The 23,913-nt window shown below is 37.1% G+C and overlaps 2 protein-coding genes across 3 annotated transcripts in view; one reads left to right on the top strand and one right to left on the bottom strand.

Moving 5' to 3' along the window:
- Positions 1-1,372: 1,372 nt before the first annotated feature.
- On the bottom strand, positions 1,373-21,302 carry LOC137268901 (cyclin N-terminal domain-containing protein 1-like). The gene is made up of 8 exons (XM_067803509.1): positions 21,242-21,302; positions 19,769-19,906; positions 18,146-18,249; positions 13,604-13,769; positions 3,824-3,986; positions 2,834-2,978; positions 2,073-2,163; positions 1,373-1,633 (listed from the first exon to the last, which is right to left on the bottom strand). The coding sequence occupies exons 1-8, from the start codon at positions 21,257-21,259 to the stop codon at positions 1,526-1,528; spliced, it is 933 nt and encodes a 310-aa protein (XP_067659610.1). The 5' UTR covers positions 21,260-21,302; the 3' UTR covers positions 1,373-1,525.
- A 1,417-nt stretch (positions 21,303-22,719) lies between these two features.
- Positions 22,720-23,913, top strand: part of LOC137268530 (uncharacterized) — a 28,468-nt gene continuing 27,274 nt past the window's right edge. The window contains exon 1 of one of the 2 annotated variants that reach the window (XM_067803101.1): positions 22,720-22,860. The gene's annotated coding sequence lies outside the window, so the exon portion shown is untranslated. The remainder of the gene's footprint in view (positions 22,861-23,913) is intronic. The other variant, XM_067803102.1, reaches the window with a different exon arrangement.

Below are 23,913 nucleotides of genomic sequence, written 5' to 3'. Positions count from 1 at the left end.
TTCTTACACAAAAATGACTGGGATAATAGCTTGTCATGATATTTTTCTCACTGCTTTCCAACATTGCAGTTTATTTTTCAGTGGATGACTGAAAAAATATTGCTACTGTTATAAACAATCACTACAATATGTGCTTCTATCAGATAATTGGGGTGGTGGGGTAACCTAATGGTTAAAGCCTCTGCTCTTCATGCTGCATACTCGATATCTCTAGGGAAGGTTTGTTTGCAGTGTGATATAGATTTGGGGGAAATGATACAAATTTACAGGTCCGAAACTTAAACAAATATGTGTAAGCACTCCTTCTACCTCTTTCAGAGTAGTGTTGCCAAGTTTAATCCGTTAGATAATTTAACAAGTGAAAGTGAGTTGTGACTGGTGCGCTCAATTTCCTAGTGTAGACACATGACTGGATAAAAAGGCAGCCATTGGAGGTAACAAATTTTCTGGGCCAAGCTGTAGATGCATCCAGGGTATAGCGGAGATTTATCTGAAAATATACCCTGGAGATATCGAGGATGGTCATGCTGAAGATCCGAATTTGATTTCCCACTAAAAGTGGCATAAAACTATACTCACTGTCTCACTCACACTGATAAGCTTTGTATGGAAACTGTTTTAACTTGACTTGATCTCTTTGGGTCATTTGTGGCAGCTAACTTTTAACTAGCACAGCAAGTACATGATTGAACATCACTCATATCATTTCAAATGGACAGTTACAGAGATAAAAAGACCACCACTTTCAGAGCATAGTGATAATACAAAGACTGCATCAAGGTTCAAATTTCAGATATTGTGAGAAGAACACCTAAGTAATTGCCATGTGGTTGTCCTTATGCCCATAATGAAATAGAAATTAAGAGTTTTATAGAACACATTCAAATGCAATCATTGGCTGGATCAAGCATGTGAACTTCTGCCTTTAAGGTTCTTTTGTTCTTGAGATTTTAGTGATGCTCATGTTGCCCCAGACACCTCGGTCCTAAAGTAACTAGTGGTTAGTTGACATATGCACATGGATATATAAACTTGGTTTGGATGACATTACAAATATTGGCATTCATCCAGTCTGATACTTTCAAAGTATATAGGACATAACCAGGTATTACACATTTCTGACAAGAAAACCTTAAGCAACATGATTACACAATGCCATTTTAGAAAGTGGTCAAATGCAACATGTCATATTTGGAGATTTCACTTTCTTAGTAAAGTACAAATTCTAGTACTTTTTTGGTTGAGTCCCATCCAGGATTCCAACCTACACCCTCAGAGTCAGGCACCTAATTGCCAGCACACAAAGTCAACCGCCTAGCCACCTCAGCCACAGCCCAAATCCCAAATATGACATATGTTGCTTAAGCAATACTACGTAAACCTCACAGTTCAATTTTATTCACAGATATCACAAATAACTTTATTATCACAGAAAAATGTAAACCGTGACCTGCTGCTATATTTGTACTGAACACAAAGTGACATCTGTCAAGAAACAAGCTCGTGTGCCAGTGTTTGATAGTCTTTAACGGGTGTGGCTTTTGTTTTCTTGTACAACCTCCACAATGACGGTGGCAAAGTCCACAATTTCATCTTTCACAATTTTAGTAATGAGGGACAGATTCTCTAAAATCTGAAAAATTGAAAAGAAGTTCCAACACTGTCATATTATAACATATATAATATTTTTTAATTTAACTATACAGTATATGCTATGACAAAATCTTCATCCTTGTCTAGAAATTCAAAGTGACTTCATAATTGGAAATGGTGTGTCATCTTGTACTGGTTTATACCCATTCATTAGGTTTGGATGTTGTATGTTTACTGCAGGTAAGTACTGCAACCAGCATGCTGTTGATAGACCTCAGTATAAAGAAAATGCCTTTTCAATATGGCAGTACTACTACTGCAATAGCTGTTGCACAAACATGATGTATTTTTGATGTAATGGTTGGTTGTTTGTTAAAGGTTATTTCATTCTATTTGTGAGCTAGTTGGGTCAAGTGTCAACTATTCCACTGCAGTTAGAACATAGGCAAGTCATGGATAGTTTTATCCCTGGTACTCACAGTGTCCGTGGTTGACATGTCTATGATGAATGCAGAGGCTGTTATCACTGCCGTCCCCAGCAGCAACATGTCACTCACCATCTCACATACTCTGGGGGACACAACCATGTTCATGCATCACCATGTTATAAACATTTTAACCCAGCATGTTGAAAAAGTTTGTAATAGAAACACAATTAAAAATAATTTTTTGAAAGAGACACTTTATTAATCAATAATAAAAAATATACTATTGTGTTTGAACAGAGCTCACAAGTCATCCAAGGGTTAAAGGTCACTGGTCATGTTACAATTTTACTATTATAATCGGTTTACATACACTATAAAGTTACAACAAAGCCAATGAGACTACTTGTTTAGTTTGTTTATAACCTGTGTTCATTTTATGCATTTTGATTTAAGCATACAGAAAGTGTTTGGGGCTGTCTAGAACTGTTCACTATATGCTTCACTTCAATGTAAGTGTGTTATTCTTAAACATAGTTTACTGTAGAATGACAAGTCTTTATGGATGATTAACTTGTGCAGTGATTAAGGATGATTAACTTATTGTACAATTGCGACGTTTTGCTATAGATGCTTATACCATTTTCTGGAATGCTACATTTACTTATACAGTTTGTGTATGTCAAAACATTGTTTCAGTGCAAATCATAAAATTTAATTGCACCTTTCAAGTTGTTCTCTATCTAATCATGGAAATAATAAATGAGATATTTCATAATCCATGCTTTAACCTTTTGAGGGTAGACTAATCTTACCTGTTTTGTAGTTGTGCTGCCTTTTCAGAGCAAGTAGATTTGTATAGCTTGTCATAGATTTCTGTCCTCTTCAAGTTGAAGAGATACAGAAGTTTGATGGCAGTTGAATGATACAACTTCACATCAGTTCCTTTGTCATTATGCCCTGAAAGAAAATAATAGTGTCACAGACTGCAGTGATAGAACTACCTTTTTTCACCATCAGGACAACACATGGCTAAATCATGATAAACTGCATCTTTCTACTACGCCTTTTGAAAAATTAAATACATGTATTTGCAATTTGTCAAGGACTAGGGAACTAGTGCCCATTTCTACACAATAATGACAATAATATGAACCTTCTGAAAATGATAAAATAATAATAAGAAAAAGAAAGAAAACTTGAATATTAACCCAATTTTTCATTCATAGTAAATCTTAACATTTGTATTCAACAGGATCAAATATTTACTTTTATTTTGATAGTTTATATTCTTTCACTTTAATCAAGGTATGTATGTTGAAACTGTTCTGGTTGATGGGGTCTCAAGTGGATCTGCCCTGGTGAATGTGTTGTCAATGGATCTGTCCTTGTTAATGGAATGTCACCTGTGAACTGAGTGAGATCTGTCCTGGTCTATAGAGTGTCAGTGGGTTCTGTTATGGTGAATGGAATGTAACTGGGATCTGTCTTAGTGAATGGAGCGTTACTGGGATCTGTCCTGGTGAATGTGATGTCACTGGGATCTGTCCTGGTGAATGTGGTGTCACTGGGATCTGTCCTGGTTAATGTGGTGACACTGGGATCTGTCCTGGTTAATGTGATGTCAATGGGATATGTCTTGTTGAATGGAGTGTTACTGGGTCTGTAGAGTGTTACTGGGTGCTGCCCTGGTGAATGGCGTGTCACTGGGATCTGTCCTGGTTAAAATGATGTCATTGGGTTCTGTCCTGGTCACAGGAATCCAATGTGGTAAATAGGTTTCACAACATCTGTGTATCAGGCACCTATTATTTCCAGTAGAGTCTCTACATACTGCAAAGGTGAAAGAACTGGAAGCTTGAATTCAAGAGTTTTCAAAATGCGTAGTTCTGACTGGAGAATACTGCTTGCGGTGTAGTTATGACCAAGTTCACACAGGAATCTGCGTGCTCTGCTGACTGATATGATCTGCAATGGAAGGGAAGTAGTTTTTATAGCTGATGAAATGAAAACATAACCGAAGCAGCAGAAAAGAACAATCTGTTTACCTAAATAACATTGGCAAGACTGAGTTGCACATGTTAGGACAAAACAACATATTTTGTGACTGATTTGTAAACTTTGGACAACATAAAAACTTCACTGACATGAATATATTAGTATTTTTCAAATCACTCATGGTGATGCCACTAAACCCGTTGAGTATGGTGTTATATAATCAGTAGTGAATTTCCTTTAAAAAAATATGTAATTTCAGAATGAAATTGATATTTTATACTTATCCTGACTCCGGCTTATTATGCTTACCTCTTCCCACTTTTGATGCCCTTCTTGGTCACATGACCGAACATGCCTGTCACTTTCTCAGAAATGTCAGACTACAAGGAGATCAAACGTGACATATAGTGGGGAGGTTAGGAGAGTTCATCATGAGTCAGGATAGAAGTATAAAATATCAGTTTTATTCAGAAATTACATATTTTTCCTTATCTTGATTATTATGCTTACAGAATCCGACGGATAGGTAGTGGGTCAGGCTATGTTTTGGATTCTTTTGCTGTTTTAAGTATGTCCTGTATTTCCCGCCACGGTAACTATAATGGCACTACATCAATCCTGTTCTTCCAACATCCATTTCTTAACTCACAATGTGTCAGACTTCCCTTCTTGTTTAAAGGATTGCTTGCATATCTATGTGGAAATACAGATCTACTAGCATCCTACTAGTTATCTAATACAACTTTATGTCAAGATCTTCCCATCAAGATGAATTGTGACCCTCCTTCATGTATGAGTATCTCCTATTATAAGTACAAGGTCATAAACAGTCTTGCAAGCCTGTTCAAGACATGTGCATGGAGCCTCAACCATTTTACTCCTCAGAGTCTTGGACTCTACAAGTGGCGTGATAAAGGGGTGAGATTAACTCAGCACCTTTGTGGAAGTGTTAGTTGTGCTACAAGTGGCCCAAACTGGTGGATACCAGAGATGTCTTTCGTGGCTATGTTTCTGAAATAGTGGTTGGCAAACTCTAAGTCTGATTTCTAAAAGCAGTCCTCCATTATGGTCATGAGCGAGCAATCCCTGTAGCAGTGCATCAACGTATAGATTAGTGTTGTAGTCTGGCTCTGTTAAATAGTTTTTTTCAGGAGACATTTGATCTGTGAATCCACCGTAACAGGTATGGTTTTAATTTGTCCCATCAGATCCGATCCAAACTGTCCAGGTGAGTATTCAGGAACTTTTGTAATGGGCATAACTGCAGTTTTCCCCTTCTGGTCATATCCTGAGCTTAGGTGACTATACTGAGAAGATATTGCTACTGTCATAGTGGTATCGGAGAGAATAGTGCTAGTCATATCTTTACTTGAATTTTGGTCCAGCAATCCTCAACAACAATGCGATTCAGTGGCGTGATGAATCGTGTTCCTGCTGCGGTTCTAACTCTGATTTTAGCAGATTGACAAACTATCCTAGTTGTGAGAGCAATCTAATGGTGAAGTCCAACTGGAGTCTGATTTGACTGATCCTGTGATGAACTTGAATCCCATCGTCCACATGAAAGGCACTGCTTAACCCTTGATGATGTAAACAAGTAAACAACCAGGGGGCCAATGACATTCCAAATGATAGGACATTCCGCTGGAAGTGACGAAAGTTGAAGAGGAAGCGTAGATATTTCCTGGATTCTGGATGCATTGGGATGTGTAGATAAGCATCCTGCAGACCCATGCTTGCGAGATAATCTGCCAGATGGATGAGATGTCAGAGTTGAGGCAGGTGGACCATCTTGAATCTCTCAGGTCTGAGTAGATTTATACTGTTTGAATTCCCTTATGTTGTAGATGAGTCTGAACTTTTCCTTGGAATTTTCCTTTGGTACCAAGAAAATTGGGGAGTAGAATCTGGGCGTGAGATGGTGTTGATCTATCTCCTCGACTGCTACTCTTTTATTGTAACTTGGTGTTAGGACTTTATGGCGTTAGCTAACTTTTCCACTTGATCAAGTATGTAGTTGAAGAGAACTGGGTCTATTGTCAATGGTGGTGTAGGCTCTAGCTGAATCCGTAGTATCTGAGAAATGTAGTTGTCTTGCAGAATCCCCCAATTTTCCCAGACTGCTGACTGTTGACAGTCCACCCACTGTTGACAGTTGTACAGGAATGGCTGATGGTGGAAGACTTCAGTCATTCTGAACCCAATCTTCAGTTCTTCCCACGTCTCGCACCCGTGGAAGGGCGTCCTCTTCCAAATGTACTCCTGCTGTTTCTAGATGATTGCTGCCTCTAAAAAGTTAACTCATTTTTTGTCCCTGGCTTTCCGGACTCCGGAAAACTTGGGCTTGTTTGAGCATCGCTGATATGTCTGTCGAATAATGTTGGCCAAGGTATCAATGGACTTAATCATCATGATGTCTTCAATTCCTCCACTGAAGACTGATGGTGATGACCTAGGAGCTCGTAGTAACGTCTTGGAAAATATGTCACTCCAGGAACAAGTAGACAATAAGTTTTGTCTATTCAAGAGAGTCAAACCCTTCAGATGTTGAGGCCAGGTGAACAGAAAACTGATGATCCTTCTTCTGTGTAACAAGAACTGATAGTGAGATCGGTGGAAAGGTGAGCGAAGTCTTCAACCACCATTTTATGTGTAAGGGCTTCATTGGATTCCTTTTGATGGATTAGATGAAAATTCCAAATCCAAGCTGTTGGTGATCCACGACATTACTTCTGAGTTCTAACACTTATCATCATCCGATAATGATTGGCAAAGTAACGCTCTTTCTGAAGAATCATTTCTACCCATTTGAGAGGTTCTCTGAAAATTATCCTTGCAGTGAATGTCTCAATGCTCCTTCTGCATGTGTAAACCTCAAGTAGAGTAAGCATTATTCCATAAAAGTGTTTGCGCATGCATGCACCCACGCTCCAAATCCAATGGCAATAACAATCCATATCTGATCTGTGGTGTCCTGGGGATGCATGTGATGAATCTTTTCTGCAAGAATGTGGTAAGTGTGCGAGGGCACTTGCCAAATTGACAAAGGCAGGTTTCTCTAAACTTCTACATACAGATGTAGCAGACAGTGAGGATCTTCTTGAACGTAAGCATTCGTCCATGCCATCCTCCTCATCTGTGAGTGCATTTGCACCTACAGATCCTGCGAGCAAGGTGACAGTCTTCAAAAATGACTTCTGTCTCCTTTCTTCTGTGAGGTGGCGGTCCATCATAGTAATCATCTGCTCGGTAAACTGTTACACGAAGAGCCCCGTTTTGAAGTTCTGCGTAGTATGCTGCAACTGCAGTAAGGTAGATGATGTGTCTGAGGTGTTGACGTTACCAACTGTAATACCAAATGTCTGCGTAGGTAGAAGGCCGTCTCATGGAGTGATGCACTGATCCTGCAGAGATGACTTACTCACCTCAGGTGGCAGTATAGGAGGGTCATCAGAGATGACCGCTTCATAAAGAGATATGATCTCCTCATTAAAGAACCTTGATGCTGAACTTGAGTGCTACTTCAATGAAGATATCTTCATCCTTGCTCATGTAGATGGCTTCTGCTTCTTAGTCTGTGACAAGGTTAAGTCTGATGAAGATCTCTCTTTGGACTTAGACGTTTCCTCCGCTACATCCAGGATCTAACAACATAAAAAGATGTAAAATTTATGAATTTAAATACATAATGCTTTTAAATACAGATCAAAAGCAATATATGGCAAAAATTTAGACTAAAAATCGAAATAGAACAAGGATATGTGCCGTGTAAGGATTCCAGAGTGCCTCCAACCGTTCACCAGTGTGATGGAGGAGAGACTGAGAGTGACAAGCATGGCCGGTCATGTGACCGATGAGGGTGCCAACAGTAAGGGAGGCTACTTGTGCGTGAATGTATGTCCTCTTCAAAGAGGAGATTTCATGGTATGTTTAGTGTTCCACTATCATTCACAAAGAGGGAGGAGATAAGCATGATAAGCATGAGTCAGGATATGGAAAAATATATACATAATAACTAATTTGAGCTATTTTGTGACATCTTGTGACTTCTGTTCTCATTTCTTCCAAGGTAAATGTACTTCAACGGGTAAGTATAGACAGGTAAACTGTATCTGTGTAAATCTGAAGCTATCAAAGCTTGAAAAGCAACAGATCAGTTTATTTCACCTCAGATACCATAAGCCATAAATTTTCAAAAAATAATTCAAGTAATTCTTGCACTTTTTAAAATGAAATTGACAAACTTCAAAGCAGTAAACATCTTTTCACAAAGTAAATTGCAGCCATTAATTTTCTTATTTTAAACAAATTAGAGTTTCTGAATGAAGTAACAGAGAGATATATTTTAGTATTACACAAATTAATGGTTCAACATGCACTGCTAATAATGCTCCTGCTCAGGAAATGACTAAAAACCAATTCAAGTTAGTAGTAACACAGATTAAAGACTGCATCACTTATTCTGACTCAAAAGATGCCAACATCAGTGTTCTGATACAGCATCACTCAAGCTACTGAACGTAATATAATTTCAGAAGACACCATTAAGTGTCTGGTTCATGCAACGTGGTAACTGTTTTAACAAATTATTGCATAGTTCTGTAATTTGGTCATATTTTTTATATGATCTGTTATGAATGGGTACTGAGTATTATCGACCTATGAGCTCCTTAATGACCCTTTCAACAGGTTTTATAATTATCATATCACATGGCTTTGCTTTCACAAACCCCACATTAGGGGTACGAGGGATTACAATTGTTTTGTGTACCCTGATACCACGGATTACAATTACATTGTCAACCCTGTTAAGAAGGATTACAAAACTGTGAAAGCTCACTGCAAAAAAACCCCAAAGCACTCAGAATTTTATTGTCATTACTTCAATTAAAATTGAAGGTAAGAGTGACACAGCGGCCTTCAGTTTCAAAATCCTTTCGAGCTGAGTGTTTTACTTCTTGGCTGTCTCCATTCTTCTCAGGTGTTTCATTTTGACAGTTCTCCTCCACTTTCCGGGATTTAGCATAAAGAAGACTGCTCACAGCTGCTCTCTGGTCGTCATATGTTCGTATAGATGAACAGCACCACTTCTGTGACCTGAAAAAAATTGATGAAATAATACAATATGAACACTGTTTTCCCTTTTTGCCTGTTTATACTAGTATGCAAACTGGCCTACAGATTACTACTTTGAAATGAAACTGCAAATATCAACATCTGAAAAATGTAGTTTTAAGTGTACACTGATGCTTGATATAAAAACATCAAATTACCTACCTGTCTGTTTGCATATGGTCTGCTCATCAATGTTGCTTTGGTACTATTATGTGGTAGCACCTGCCCTCAGAGAATGGTTGCTTTTCTTCCCACTGATACTGGCTGCTCTACAGATGCACTTGACAGTATCTTGGAGCATGTTATGACCAACCGGAATCCTGTGAAACCATTCCTTTTCTTTGGGTATTTTCAGTGGAGTTAGATAGAACGCATAATTCCCATCTAGGCTTTTGTGGCTGAAAACGTGTGGAAAATACATAATAACATACTTGCTCAATAAAATTTAATTGCAAAATTGACTTTCATCAAAACATTAAATGAGAAAACGCTATTGAAACTCACCATAAAGATTTGTACTTCTCATATGTGCGGACATAGCATCTAGCTGGTTCGTCAGTATTCTCATAGGCCCGTACTTCTTTCCCCTTTAATTTCCTCTGCTTCAGTCCACCAGAGTTGGTCTTCGACATGTCTTCAACATAGAGCAGAAAATGTCTACCGTTACCATCAGTATGGAGGCCTGTAATCTGAGGGTTGCTAACCATTTGCAGACTTCAATGTTCTTTTCCACCCCTCAGCACAAAGTATAGCCCTGTAAAATTCAAAATTGTAACATTTAAATTCAACACAACATTCCATAAAACCGATATAAAATATTTTAAGCGATGTTTTGATGAATTAAACTAGCAAACTATGGGGACCAAATGTGGGTATACTGCAACTGATATATTATTTGGTGATTGAGAACTCCCAATTCAATAGCAGTAAACTTGTACTCACCTGTAAGGTATAGTAACGTATCGAGAAGCTTCTGGGGAGTATCGTCACCGAGAATATTTAGGTCCCATAAGATGTTTGCCTCTTCGAATGATATAACCTGTTGAGTTTTTTACCCCAGTCCAAAAGTAGACCTCTCTTTCACTCCATCGTCAAGAGCATTACGGGTGTCCTTAAATTCGTTGTCTTCAAATAGCTTGAAGGATGAGCCATTCGTTTTCAGAACAGATGCAAATGCAGCGAACAATCCATACAGCACAGTTGACAGATAATAACCACAGTCTTGTATTCGTGCCGTGAAAACAAAGTACCTAAGTACAGTGTTAATATCGCTGGCTGACATCTCTAGTAAATTCCCTTTCAAACAACTCTCAGACAAAGCAATGTTTTTGTCCATGCATGTATGTCATCTTTCCTCCTGCCATCTTTTAAGAATGCCGAGTGCCCAGTTGTTTTCCATGTTCATTTGTTTTGACACAGAACTTTGTATCTTAGCTGATTATCTTGTTCACTTAAAGGTTCTCCAAACCAAGAGTTGACATTGTCATTGTTATTACTCTTACCAATATCTTTGGAATACGTTTTAAAAGAATTCTGATTGAGAAATAGCTCTCTTTCGCTGTCTGACTTGTCTGTCGTGTTGTATCCTTCATGACTGTAAGGCGAATGAAATTCTGTGCATGTAGCACGTGCATGTGGTGTGCACGTGATTGAGGTTAGCACACACATTCCGTGCGAATCAGTGCTTTCCTCGACCGTTTTGCCGGAATGACATGAGTTGCTACGAATCAAATGACATGCATTACTTATTTATTATAAAATAGCATATGTCACTTGACAGTTGATAAGTTGGAGAAACCACTCATTCTCAGGTGTGGTAGGGATTGTGAATGCATCCTTGGATTTTCACCTCTGATCTGGGTTCACAATCCCTACCACACCTGAGGATGAGTGGTTTCTCCTATACGTATGACACAGTTTTGTGTCTGGTAATATTCATGTAGGTCATGGTCACCATGGGTTGTAAGCAGTGATTGAAATAATTTTTCAACTCAACCTGACAGCCGGGCTGGTGGCCCATAAATGTTGCCTGCCCATCTTGAAAGTTGCCTGACCACCTTTTTAACTTACTTTTTGCAATAACTTACAAAAACAAACACATATCATTCAAAATTCAAATTTGTACTGATTAGGCAACATATTATCAGGGATACTCTACAACAGGGATAGGTCACTCGCTTGCTTTCTTTACCATTTGTACTAATTAATGTGTGCCTCATCATGCTCCAACGCACACAGTGACTTGGCTCGTTCCCAGTGCAACTTCAGTTGTGTTTAACCAGGGAGACAATATAGAGTATATACGTTGTAGACTATCCCTGGTTTAACAGAACTTCAGCCAGTTTATTGTATCAGTCGGAATTTTACAATGAATGAATGAATTACAGTAAGAATTAAGAGCAAGAATTAAGAGCAAAAATTATGTGAATGAATGAACGAAATAAAGAAAAAGAATAAAAGAAAGAAGTACATATGTGAATGAATTAAAGAATAAATGATACACTGCGACCTTCCCTCCTAAAACATGTTAAAGAATGCAAAAGTATCGCGAGAACACGTGTTAACATTAGCTGTCCATTTAAAACATCTGCTTTGAAACATTTTTATTTACATTAATAATTAATTCAGATATCTTATTGCATGTGGTGAATGGAATAGACATTAACAAAATGTTAACTGACACTGTCATACAGCCCTCAAAAATAAAGTGTAAAACTCCCACAAAGCGTTCTAAAACAACTTTCCAGCTTTGTCAAATAATAAGATCAACAAGAAAGAAAGAGTAATGGAACTATAACCCTCAAGCATCAATGGCGAATCAGATCAGATCGGCAATATGTCACATTTTTCTCACACCTCAAAGACACACTAAGATTTTGTTTTAGATTATGGAACTTTCACTATTACTTGCAAACACATTTCACCTGATAGTATATTCCCCTCATATGAATTAAAGGTGCATGTGAAAGATGTTTTTGAGGAAGTGACTAGAAATACTCAAACAACGGTGTATAGCATTTCAATGGCGAAATGTCATATTTTCACACACCTCAATTACACCCTAACATTTTTTTAAGTCATGAAACTGTCACTATTACTTGCAAATACCTTTCAACTAAAGGTATGTTCTTCTTCTAAAAATTAAACGAATGTGTGAAAGAAGTTTTTATTGGCACATTTTAGTCTATCTTTGTGGTGAATCGAGAATAGAAGCCAGTGAGCTATAACATACCGACTTGAAACTTGACTACAAATCTAATGTCCTAATACGGACACTACTACCAATTATTTGATTTAAACTGAAGTGACAAAATAGTTAACCTATCTTCTACATGTTGGATTTCAGTTGTTACAACACTCAGCGAACTTAATCAGCTGTTGAAAATAAATTGGGCTCAATCTTAAATACTACACTGCCACCATATTGGCTACACTCGTTAAACAACGACCCGAGACATACGTTCTGTGGCTTTTTGAGGAGTTTCTTCTCCCCCTCTGTATAGGCTCCCTGATATTATGAACAATAAGTTAACGCACCATTAAAAATTTACATCCTGTGCACATACAACTTTCATTGTCAAAACATACGTTTCTAAACAACACCGTCACAACCAGTATGAATACTGAAAACAAAAAGAGTTATCATTGTCAGTTACTTTGTTTTGTGAAAGAAAAAAAATCTGAAAGAATGCTTACTCCATCAATCCTTCACATGCATTCACCCTGAATGGCTTCATTTTCACACAAGAAGAAGTTTACATTCCGGCAGATTTGCCAACGGTCAGACAGAAGTCCCCGACCTGCTGGCCCCAGTGTCTGACTGAATATGTCACAACTTTTGTCTGAAGTTGTTATTTGTGGCATGTGACACTTGTTCACTGTTTCTAAATTCATGTTTATAATGTTTATCACTATATAATGTTAATAATTTCAAAGCCAATAATGAAAAATGTTAAATCTGATATGTGTGTTTAATTTTATTCTGTGGGTCCTGTGAGTTTCACTGGGTCAGACAGACATCTGAAACTTACAGGACGCAATGTCCTGTTATTGTGAAACACCATTCGTTAACACTGTTAATCAGTTCTAAATGCATTAAATGTTTAAAGGGAAGGATGAATACTTTTGCTGTGATACCATTACTACTTATAGTTTACAGTTTGAGTTAGATGATCGTCCTGAGAGCGAACTGAAAGTAGGTCAACCTTAAAAATTTCAGCCTTACAATTGGGCTGTTGGAGAGAATTTCCAGGCAGCCCGACTCAAAATTTACCAGCCATGGGCAGTCAGGCTGGAGCTTATTTCGATCACTGGTTGTAAGCTCTTTGTACAGCTGAACAGAAAACCAAGTGCACATTATTCCATAAAACAGGGTAATAATGGTATTAGTGCATGCGGGATGTCAAATTACTTATCAATATTAAGACATGGACACAAGTATCACAAGATTTCAACCACACAAAACATGATACCTTGTGGTGTGATGTGAGCTTGCTTGCAATCTGACAACAAGAGGTAATCCTCAGAGCCTGTTGCTTGATGATCCTCTCTAAGATTTTGTCCCAGTCCGACTTCTTAGTCTGGCTGTCTGACGTTAGGACATGATTATACAACTGCTCAGTGTGTCTGGTCATGAACCTGGTCAAAGAAACAATGAACAACATGAAGCTGTCTAGGTGTGACCTGCAGGAATTCTGCCAGTTTGACATGGAACAGACAATAGTAGTGCTTGACTTACACATACCATTTAAACAAGAGTCATCAGAAGATCACATATCCCCCGACTCCCACATATATGAAAGGACAAATCATCTGACAGTTACTTGATGCTTTTTTAGACTAAGTTTCGAATAGTTTCCATGGAAATCATGAAAAATATAAACGCCACATATCTGTAAACAGCAAAAGCACCAATTCAATATCTGTCTCATATATCTGCCAAGATCTGTAGAAAGATATCAAACGGTTTTCGAGTTGTGCTCTGGAAACAGCCCATCCCTCCGTTTTGAGACTGTTTAAATTGTTTCCATGGAAACTCAGAAAATGATAAATCACAATAATCTGTAAATAGCAAAAGGCACCACTTTGGGATCTACCTCAAGTCAAAATCGTTTCCATTTTCCTGAAAGGTAATGAAAGTTTTCAAGATGGGGGTTGATCCCTCGCTTTTGTATGAATCATTTCCATGGAAACCAAGAAAAGTATAAATGACAAACACCTGCAAATAGCAAAAGACACCACTTTTGCTTATGTTTGATATATCTACCAAGTCTTGTTGAAAGTGCCCCTTGTCTTTTGCCCCGGATATGAAGGTCAACCCTCCCATTAAGACTAGGAACAAATCATTTACATAGAAACCAAGAAAAATAAAAATCACAAAAATCTGGAAATAACAAAAGGCACCATGTTAGGTGCTGTTTGATATATGAGAAATTTTTGTTGAAAAATGCTGAATGGTTTTGGAGTTATGCGCCGGAAACAAAATGAGTAAGGATGGATGGACAGACAGATGAGCCGTTGACTGTATCCCCCTACATTACTTGTCGGGGGATAAAAAGTAGGAGATGTTAGATTCACAAGATTGATAAATGCAAATGATGAAGCCAAGGAGGAAACAAATGATGAAGAAAAATTAAGGGATAATGTGACAGTTTATTCCATTCCTTTAGAAATGTTTCATCTGTATGGATGCATACTACTTTTTCTCATACTAGTCGCATTGGCGAGTGGTATGCTCGCAAAATTGAATATTCCCTCCTTTATTTTAACGGTATTGTAACAGATGACAAATGACATTCAAGTTTCATTGCTTGTTTCAAGTGGGGAGGTCCCATAAAATCTCTCTAAGGCGTGATAACTCTAAGGGTAAAAGTTACTGTTAGATACCTATGGGGTCTACACTTCCCACTTCAGGAGCCTCGCCATTTTGTCAGAATACATGACTGATTCTTTCAACAAGACTTTACATGTCATTTGTTTTATTCCAGCAACCTCATCTGATATCGTTGAACCTGAGGGATGCAACATTTTGGGGGCTTGTCCGGGATTGGAAGTAATGTTTAGCTCTGATGAATGAATCCTGTGTTCCAGAAAACGTAATATACTGCAGTGTTGGCTCAAGAGAGGGTTTTGGAGGACCCCCTCTACTTTACATCTGCCCATCTATTTAACATTGGAGGGGGTCCAGCTATTTAACATTGGAGGCGGTCCAGAAACATTATTTTCATCAATTTGGACCCACTCAAAAGGACAAAGTATGATAGAGGCCCTTATTGGCCCACAACATGTCATGATTATCAAAATTTTACAACACGATAATTTTAGCATAAAAGGAGCTAAATTAATTGTTGAAGTTACCTCCAATTGCATTTTTATGTTTCTAGTGTTGTTAGTTTTCCTCTTTGAAGACCTCAAAGTTAACATATTTTACAATATCTTCTAGAAACCTACATTTTCTGATTTTCAGAGTGATAGAAAAGTGTGAGCAAAAGCGTGACCCATCCCAATTTTTTCACCACATATGAAGCGAGTAAATTAGAATGTACACCTAAAAAATTGTAGTGGGTCACGCTTTTGCTCATATCAAAATCATTAAAAAAGTACATTTTTTCGGTTTATGAAATTGCCCCATACAACATCTAAAAAAATAAACATTGACATAAACTAACATCTTTAAAAACAATCCATCACATTTACACATCTGTGCCATGATACATTATATTTTGAATGGTTTTGTGCTCTAAAATACACATGTCAAACATCGTTATTAAAATTTTCAATATCATAAGGCACCCACAAGGCAGATTTATGAGATGTAAACATTGGTGTTTGGTTGTTGGTCTCTGCTAGAAAAGTAAGAAGATGTCTGAAGATTTTCAAAATATGATCAAGTAGTACTGTAAAGGTGAAAATCTTTGTTATTATGTAAGAATTTGATCATAGTTTTTCTATCATCTGTGTATCAAACACCTTTGAGTCACCTGTCACTGTCAAAATAACACTGTCATTCAACAGGATTGCCATGTATAAACATATGCATTTTCCAAGAACTTATGTACCTTGATGTTTCCAATGACATATTAGATTTCATTTAACCAAAATGACTACACTTAACTGTATGAATAGGATGTTTTAGCTAGAATAAGAACATTGTATCAAGGTCTAGCAGGTGATGAACACAAGCAGACATCATGTCATACATAGTTGTAAAGTGTAATATATAAGCTTAAATTCACAGTGGGAGGCAAAGGAATATGTAGCCTAATGGTTGCAATGGTGGACTGGAGGTTTCTTTTGTTATCAGACATGCAGGTTCAAATCCATGTAACTCTTCTTTCTTTTTTTCAAAGTTTGTTTATCAAGTCTACAATGTTTAACTAAACTGTTTCACATCAAATCCAAATATTGTAATTTTTTTCTTAAGTTTGGTAATCTATGTTACAACACTTGTGAAACAAGCTTTAATTAACATCATGTGAATCTTTTGTTAAGACACTGACCATTTGCCTTTTCAAGTCAGTCTAGTTGCCTTTGTTCCCAATATTTTAAATTCATATTTTATACATTTTGATCTACTTTAGGTTTATACACTTTTGAATACTGCAGTTCTTGAGAGTGAATCAGATACTGAGATTGATGACTGTGTGAATGAAGAGTAATAGTGGATGTTTTATATCTTTAAATTGGATAAGTAGTGAATAATTACTCTGTGAAGTCTTTTGAATACTGACTTTAACATGTGCATGGTGTTAATATGAACCTGCACTGACATTGAAATTTCACCCAAAATGGGCCCCTTTGAGGTCAAGACCTGTGATTTTTAGTGCGACATGGTTGGCTATTGTAATAACATATGATGATTGAGATGTTAACTGTATATTTGCTAAAACTGGTTGTAAATGCTGACTTGTAACACTTACTAGTTAGAATGAAGCTGTGCCCAAAATGAAGCTTCACCCAAAACAGGCCCCTGAGATTCTTAGTGCAACATGATTGTTATCATGCTTACATGTTGTACAATGGACCCATGGATTACATTTGCAAAGAATGCTGTGGATAATGACTGAGTTTTGGGGACACAATTGGCAAGTAATTGAATTAACAATGTTTTGCAACCCTAATTGGGCCCCTTGAAGTTAAAACATTATGACTGACTTTGACATGTTTTTCAGCATGACTACCTGTCATAAAACTGCTGTAATTTGTATGTAAATAAAATAACAGTTGTAAATAAGCCATTATGGCACACTGATATTTCAGACTTCTTGTTATTTTTCATGGGAACTGATAAAACCCATTTTGGGCCCCTCTGCAGAAAAATTACACCTCAGAACATATAAAATATAGCATTTTTATGCAAAGCTAACTTGTCTCTAAATAAATAACATGTTTTCAGCCAATTCTGTTAGTGGGCCAAAAACCACCCTTATCATACCTTGTCCTTTCACCCAAATCTAACACTGATACTGTGATTTGCATTGACTTGTTTCAATGCAACTCTCAGGCTGGATGAGTCCAACACAGTGTTCAGGTTGGAGCTTGTGTATATCTTTATGAGCCTCTTGAACATCTTAGAGGCCATGTTGTGTACTATCAGAGGTGTATTAGAAAACAATGCATTGTCAAACTTCAGAATACTTCAAGGAGCTTGAAGTGATACTAATTTTTACTAGATGCTTCTTGTTTTTATTTGTTAAAAAATACACAAACACACATGCATGTGCAAACACCATTATATGACTGGTCACTAAAGGAGGACTGGAATAAATGAATTATGTGTGTCATGAATTATGGCTGCTGCTGCTAGGATCCTGTGCCTCCTTGGGATAAAGGCATGAACCATGTTTTTACAGCATTTTAAAATACACTCAGGACAAAACAAATGAAAGTATACAGGATGTGTTATGCCCTCTCAGAAATGTACAGATATATACCTAGATTGAGCAAACCCAGATATTTCAATATTAGCACAGTAAAGCTGCAGCATAGTAGTATAGTCTGTTGTAGGAACTCACCTGTTGAATATTTCCACTGCCAAAAGCTTTACTTGAGGTGACATTTTCAACCTGTCACATGTCTTGTAGATCAAATCAACATGTTTGAAACTCTTAAAGCAATCCTGCAACAAACAGCAGAATGCTTGACTAATAAAAATATTTGTAAAAATTATGATATTTTCACTTGAGTGATTCCTTCTTGTCATGCAATGTAGGGGAACAAGTCTAACTCTCAGCATTATGACATAAAAAGAATCACAAATATTACAATTAGTCATTTAAAAATATAGCTGCTTGTGTGTTAATTCTTCCAAATACTAAAAAGTCATTCTGGCTATGAGAAATATTAGTTAAAGAAATGAAAGCATTTGTAATGTATGATTTTTATGATCTGTCCACCTTGTCAGCAATAAACATCATCACAGACTTTTGATAACATGATTAGAATCAGGGTAATTGTCTGACAGTATACCATACTGTCAATGGGACAGATGCACAATACATGAGAAATTAAGAAAGGCTATTGATGATAATATTGACCAAAGAGGTACGTTTTGAGACTTAATAATTGCCATGACTGAAGGTATAAGAAATCCCCTCAGAGCCAGCAAAATATAACACAGATAAATCTAAAATATTCAATAGTATGTATTGACCAAAGAGCAAGATACAATGATTCACAATAGAGATTTCTAGTACAATGCAACTGAGTCAAATCTAAAGTAATGAGTCACAAATATAATATCAACTCGCCAAAGTCTTGGTTTTCAGTGAGAAACAGTTCTACTAAATCTTTCAAGGCGAGCTTTCTTGCATGTAGGTTGAACGTTGATGAAGAGGCAGACCGATGTAAGTAGGCCGAATGACAACACAACTCCAGTATAACTCTGAGTGTAAGTTTGTGTGTGTGTGTGTTTTAACACAACAAGCAGCCTTACATTACACAGTCACTGATTCTTCAGCACTCCAGCGAAGTGTGAAACCTCCATGATCGGCTTCCAAAACTCTAAACATCGTGACCCGATGATAACTATCACTTAATAAAAAAATATACAAATTACAAAAAATACACTCTCATAACAGTTTGATCAAACAAGTCCAGAGATTCGGAGTGTTTCAGGTCAAGATGGAGAGAGTTTGGTATATAGTAGGGTTGCAATGAATACACTATGTGGCAAATATGATATGTATCACAAATATTGGTAAACCAATACGAATAATTATTCACGAACACAATATTGTGCTCCAGCGATTGATGCACAATACAGAACCCCCATGTTGACTGTTAGTTTGTAGTAGTAATAACTAGTGATCTGACACAAAACATTAGTATGAAATAGATTAATAGTTATTGTTCACAGTACCATGTGCAGTCATTACAAATTAACATGACTTGCACTACTGCAATGCTAGTACATATTCCATTCTTGCATATCTCACTTGCATATCTCAAGTAAAACATGCTCAAATAAAATATTGTAAATATCAATTCATATTTGGTTCTGGTGACCAATAATGAATTGTATTCATGAAAGACTATGGTTCGATTCACCGAATATGTGAGTGTATCATAAGTGCTGTAGTATAGAGCAAAGCCCCTCCATACTACACATTCAGAGTAGATTTGTATTTCACTAATACCTTTGTGCTGCCCTTGAGTCTGTTTGAGTTGATAGCGCTGAGATCAAGAAGCCATTGTCCCAGGAGTTCTGGTGTGACACCACTTTCCTTGTGGTTGAAGAAGGGCTCCTGGGGGGTTCCAAATATTCCCTGATCATTCTGAAATAGTTCTGTTTTTTCGATTTTTCCAGTTCCATAGGAAAGGGAAAACATTCTTAACTAATACAATGTCCTATGTTACCACTTAACATGTGAATGAGGCATACATGCATGAAGATCCAGGTTACAATTGGTCTTCTGTAGTTCATGCTAGTTGTAAGATTCAGCTAACAGGTTGACAAGTCATTGCATCCCATTTGCATAGATACATGCTCATGATGTCAATAGCTAAATTGTTTGGTCCAGATTTCATAGTTTATAATTTGCCTTCACATAGTTAAAATATTGCAAGCAACATATTAAAGGCATTCTGTATAAAAGTATAATTTAATATTATGTAGTATTCTGGGTAGTATCACATGTAATGATTGTATTGCATACATATTAATTTGTTAGTCTGTTTTCGTCAGGGCTGTATACTGCATCATTGATACGAAATGTCCTAGGACGTAGCTCTTAGATGAGGTATGACACTGGCATACAGAGAAGGATTAACTCCAGATAATGTGTAATATGTCTTATCTACAATGATAGTAATTCAAATAGTAATGAATTAAAACTCCAAATGGATGAATAATGAATCAAACAGTTTATCAATATTACTACCAATTCATGCTTTTTACTACTATCAATATCAGTCATTTTGAATATTTGAAAGAAGTCTTGTGCATTATAGCAGTACACTGTAAATTACATTATTCATGCCCTAGAATAGAAATGACTTGTACGGTTCTTCTCATCAATGCTCCATTTAATAAATTCCTTATTCTACCACAAGTACTTGTCCTTGGTAAGACTAATTAAACTAGAAGAACTAACAATTAATAATATTTCAATAAAACATGTCAATCCATCTCCGACTTCTGATCTGAAGGTCCATGGTTCAATGTTGTTCCTGCTACATTGGCCTCAGCATGGGGCTGAGCATGTTCATATCAAATTTGAGCAAATTTAGGTAAGCCTCTGTACCTAACAATGAGGCCAAGGACGTGCCTTCTGTAGACATGGGAGTATGTAGCAGGGAGTGGAGTCATCCCACGGATGACATCTTTACCTAATCAGCTTGCTGACAGGGTTAACCTCTTTGGTCATGTGGACAAGGTGTTCGACTTCAGATCAGAAGGTCCATGATTTGATTCCTAGCACGGGACTCGGAATTTTGTGGCCGCTACATCAGCATCAAGCACTACTCATAATTATAATAAATGCCAAGTTTCTAATACTGGTTTTAGACTTTGGGACTAAAATCAGCAATAAAAATGTAAATACTAAGGCATCTGTTGGAAACATAAACACTGTAATGACACTTATCGTCCTCATCAGGATGTTCACTACCTGTGCTTTGCATGCCATGTTTTTCTTACAGGTTTCATCCAAATGGCATTTAAGGTGATAATTTTCTGCAACAAAAAACTTAATAAATATTAAGAAATATATTGGTTAGCAAATAAAGCCACTAGTGCCAAGCATGGGTCAAGCAAAATATTTTAGCTTTTGTAATAATAATCTGTTGGTATAATCAGTGTAAGATAAAATATTTCTTATAAAAAGAATACCACCATCAGAAATAGAGTATCGCATGTGTCCTTGGGGTTATTTTAAACATTGATTTTCGCATGCATACAGATCTATTTTCAACAAAGATAATTCTGCACAATATTTGAATGATGATGGGATCCACATGTAACAGTACCAACCAAACCTATATCTTATACAAGTCCTGCTCTCTTAAAAAAGAATTATTTGTTCAATGAATATGCGGCCATACATGGGCGGATCCAGGAATTTTGAAACGGGGGGCTCTGCCAAAGCAAAAATCCTTGGACCCTCTGAATCCACCAATGCCATACTTTCAATGCAATGGGATGGGTAACAAAGATACCCAGGATGAGCTGGACCAGTCTCAGTACCCGGACCCGTTATGACCATGTGACTTATAGACTAAAGAATGTAATATGTTACTCTTTTTTCATTAAATGGATGTAGTGCCTTTGAAGGTTTAGACACAATTTACAGTCTCTTCTGTTGAAAACAATACATGGTTGACCCTGAAAAAGTCGAAAGTTGGAGAAGGCATTGCCATTTTCTTGTAAAATTGATGTCAGGAATTAACATGTAGGGCAGGGCAAGGCAGGGCAGGGCAGGGTAATAGGGGATGGGCTGCCTGGGTAGAAAATTTTGACCCATCCCTGCACTGCCACTGACTAGCTAAACCTTTCTCTATATGGATCACAGTTGAATTGATTTGGCCAAGGTTAAATAAAGAAAATGAAAACTGCAAGAAAAGTCTGGAACTGCAGTTAAAAAGAAAATATTTAATCTTTAGTTTAATCTCTCTTCATATATTCTAATAAAGAAAGTGTAGATGTATTTTGTACATTCTCCATAAAAAAGAAAAAGATGAGTTGCTTCATCAGCTATTTGCAAAGTCCTCTGAACTAGTTACTTGTGTAACGTCTCAACAGTAAAACATTCTGTCAGTAGGAAATATTGGTATTAGCATGTTAAGAATTCAGCACACACATGTTCCTCATGCTTGAAAATATCTAATATCTAATATGATTGATAGTGAGATACAAATCGTCACAGACCTACACAGCAAGCAGACGACAAGCCCTGGCTTGTGGCGATTCATTATAACTAACTAAGAACTGCCTTATGATTTATAAAAAAAATCCTGAAAATATCACGTTCCGTTATATGTGAATATACGCACAATTAATGTATATTTTAAGTACTATAACTCATTTACGAGAAAAACATATGCCTGGTTTTAAAACAAATATTTGTTTCTGCAAAGACTGCTCCCTACCAAACGGATGCGGAAATGGCCTGGACATGCGCACTTCCGTTTACTAATATTGTTTTCGTAGAAGAGACCGGTTTGATGCTAGTAGATTCTGTGTGCAACTGTGATTCTTAATGACCACATACATCAAGAGATCGTTACAAAGGTAATTCGGTTTAGACTGCATTCGTTAAATAGAAGGACAGCACAGATGATCTCTCCTTTTGCACAGTGAACGAGAAACATGGAAACTGTACAGCTAAATAGTGATGATGATCTTCACATTTAAACGTGAAGTGCCATTTTATACAAGTAATCCAGAACTATTTACTTAAAATGTAAAGAGTTCCGCCCGTACACCGCTCTGTTTATGTAAGAAATTTGCGGGTCCAGGGGGTCCTTCCCCTGTGTAATATTCCAAAACTGAAATAAGTTCATTCATTGCTTTTTATACCTGTTTCCTAGTGTATTGGATGTTTATTACTCGCCCATTGAAGATACTGCAGTGTAATATTTTTATGGCAATATTGCTCTTGACGTATGACGTCCCATAGTCCAGCATATAACTAGACGACTTCGCACTATAACCAAGGTGTGCTCGACGTCTAGCCGGCAAGTGAATTTTCTTTGACGCACTGTGCGCTGTACAGATATGTACAGCGGTCAAAGGCGAAAATCCAGCCTATCGACTAGAACAGGTGCACGGATTGCTAAAACAAACACTCATTTTCAAAACGGCATACTTACATCCACTAACTTCCATTCACTTTATTTTATATCAGCCCTGATACAGAAGCACCCCCGTTTTTCACTACTTGACGGACATTTTGACTGGTTAACCAAAATCGCACTAAAACGGTTAGCGATAAATTGACTGTGGTTGCGGGGAAACGACCTTAACTCATTTTTTCATCGTTTGTAGACATTTCTGGATCCCATATATCGTCGCACCATTCACTGAACTCTTAAAATTACATTGATTAGTCTAAAATGAAATGAATCACTTAAGTACTAATTAGAATTCTACACCATCATCATGATGGCAGTGTGCATGAAGTATTACGTAATCGGTCTTACGAGATGACAGTTTTCACTTTCATGCACTTTGTAAAATTGACATATTTCCAAATTAGGATTTCTTCACTGATTCATTCAAATGTTTCATTTCCTCTACGTTCTACATTTCTACACCATACAGTTCCTATCCTTCAGTAATAAA

This window comes from Haliotis asinina, chromosome 16, assembly GCF_037392515.1.
Source record: "Haliotis asinina isolate JCU_RB_2024 chromosome 16, JCU_Hal_asi_v2, whole genome shotgun sequence".
NCBI lineage: Eukaryota > Metazoa > Mollusca > Gastropoda > Lepetellida > Haliotidae > Haliotis > Haliotis asinina.
This window is presented reverse-complemented; position numbering and strand designations above follow the sequence as displayed.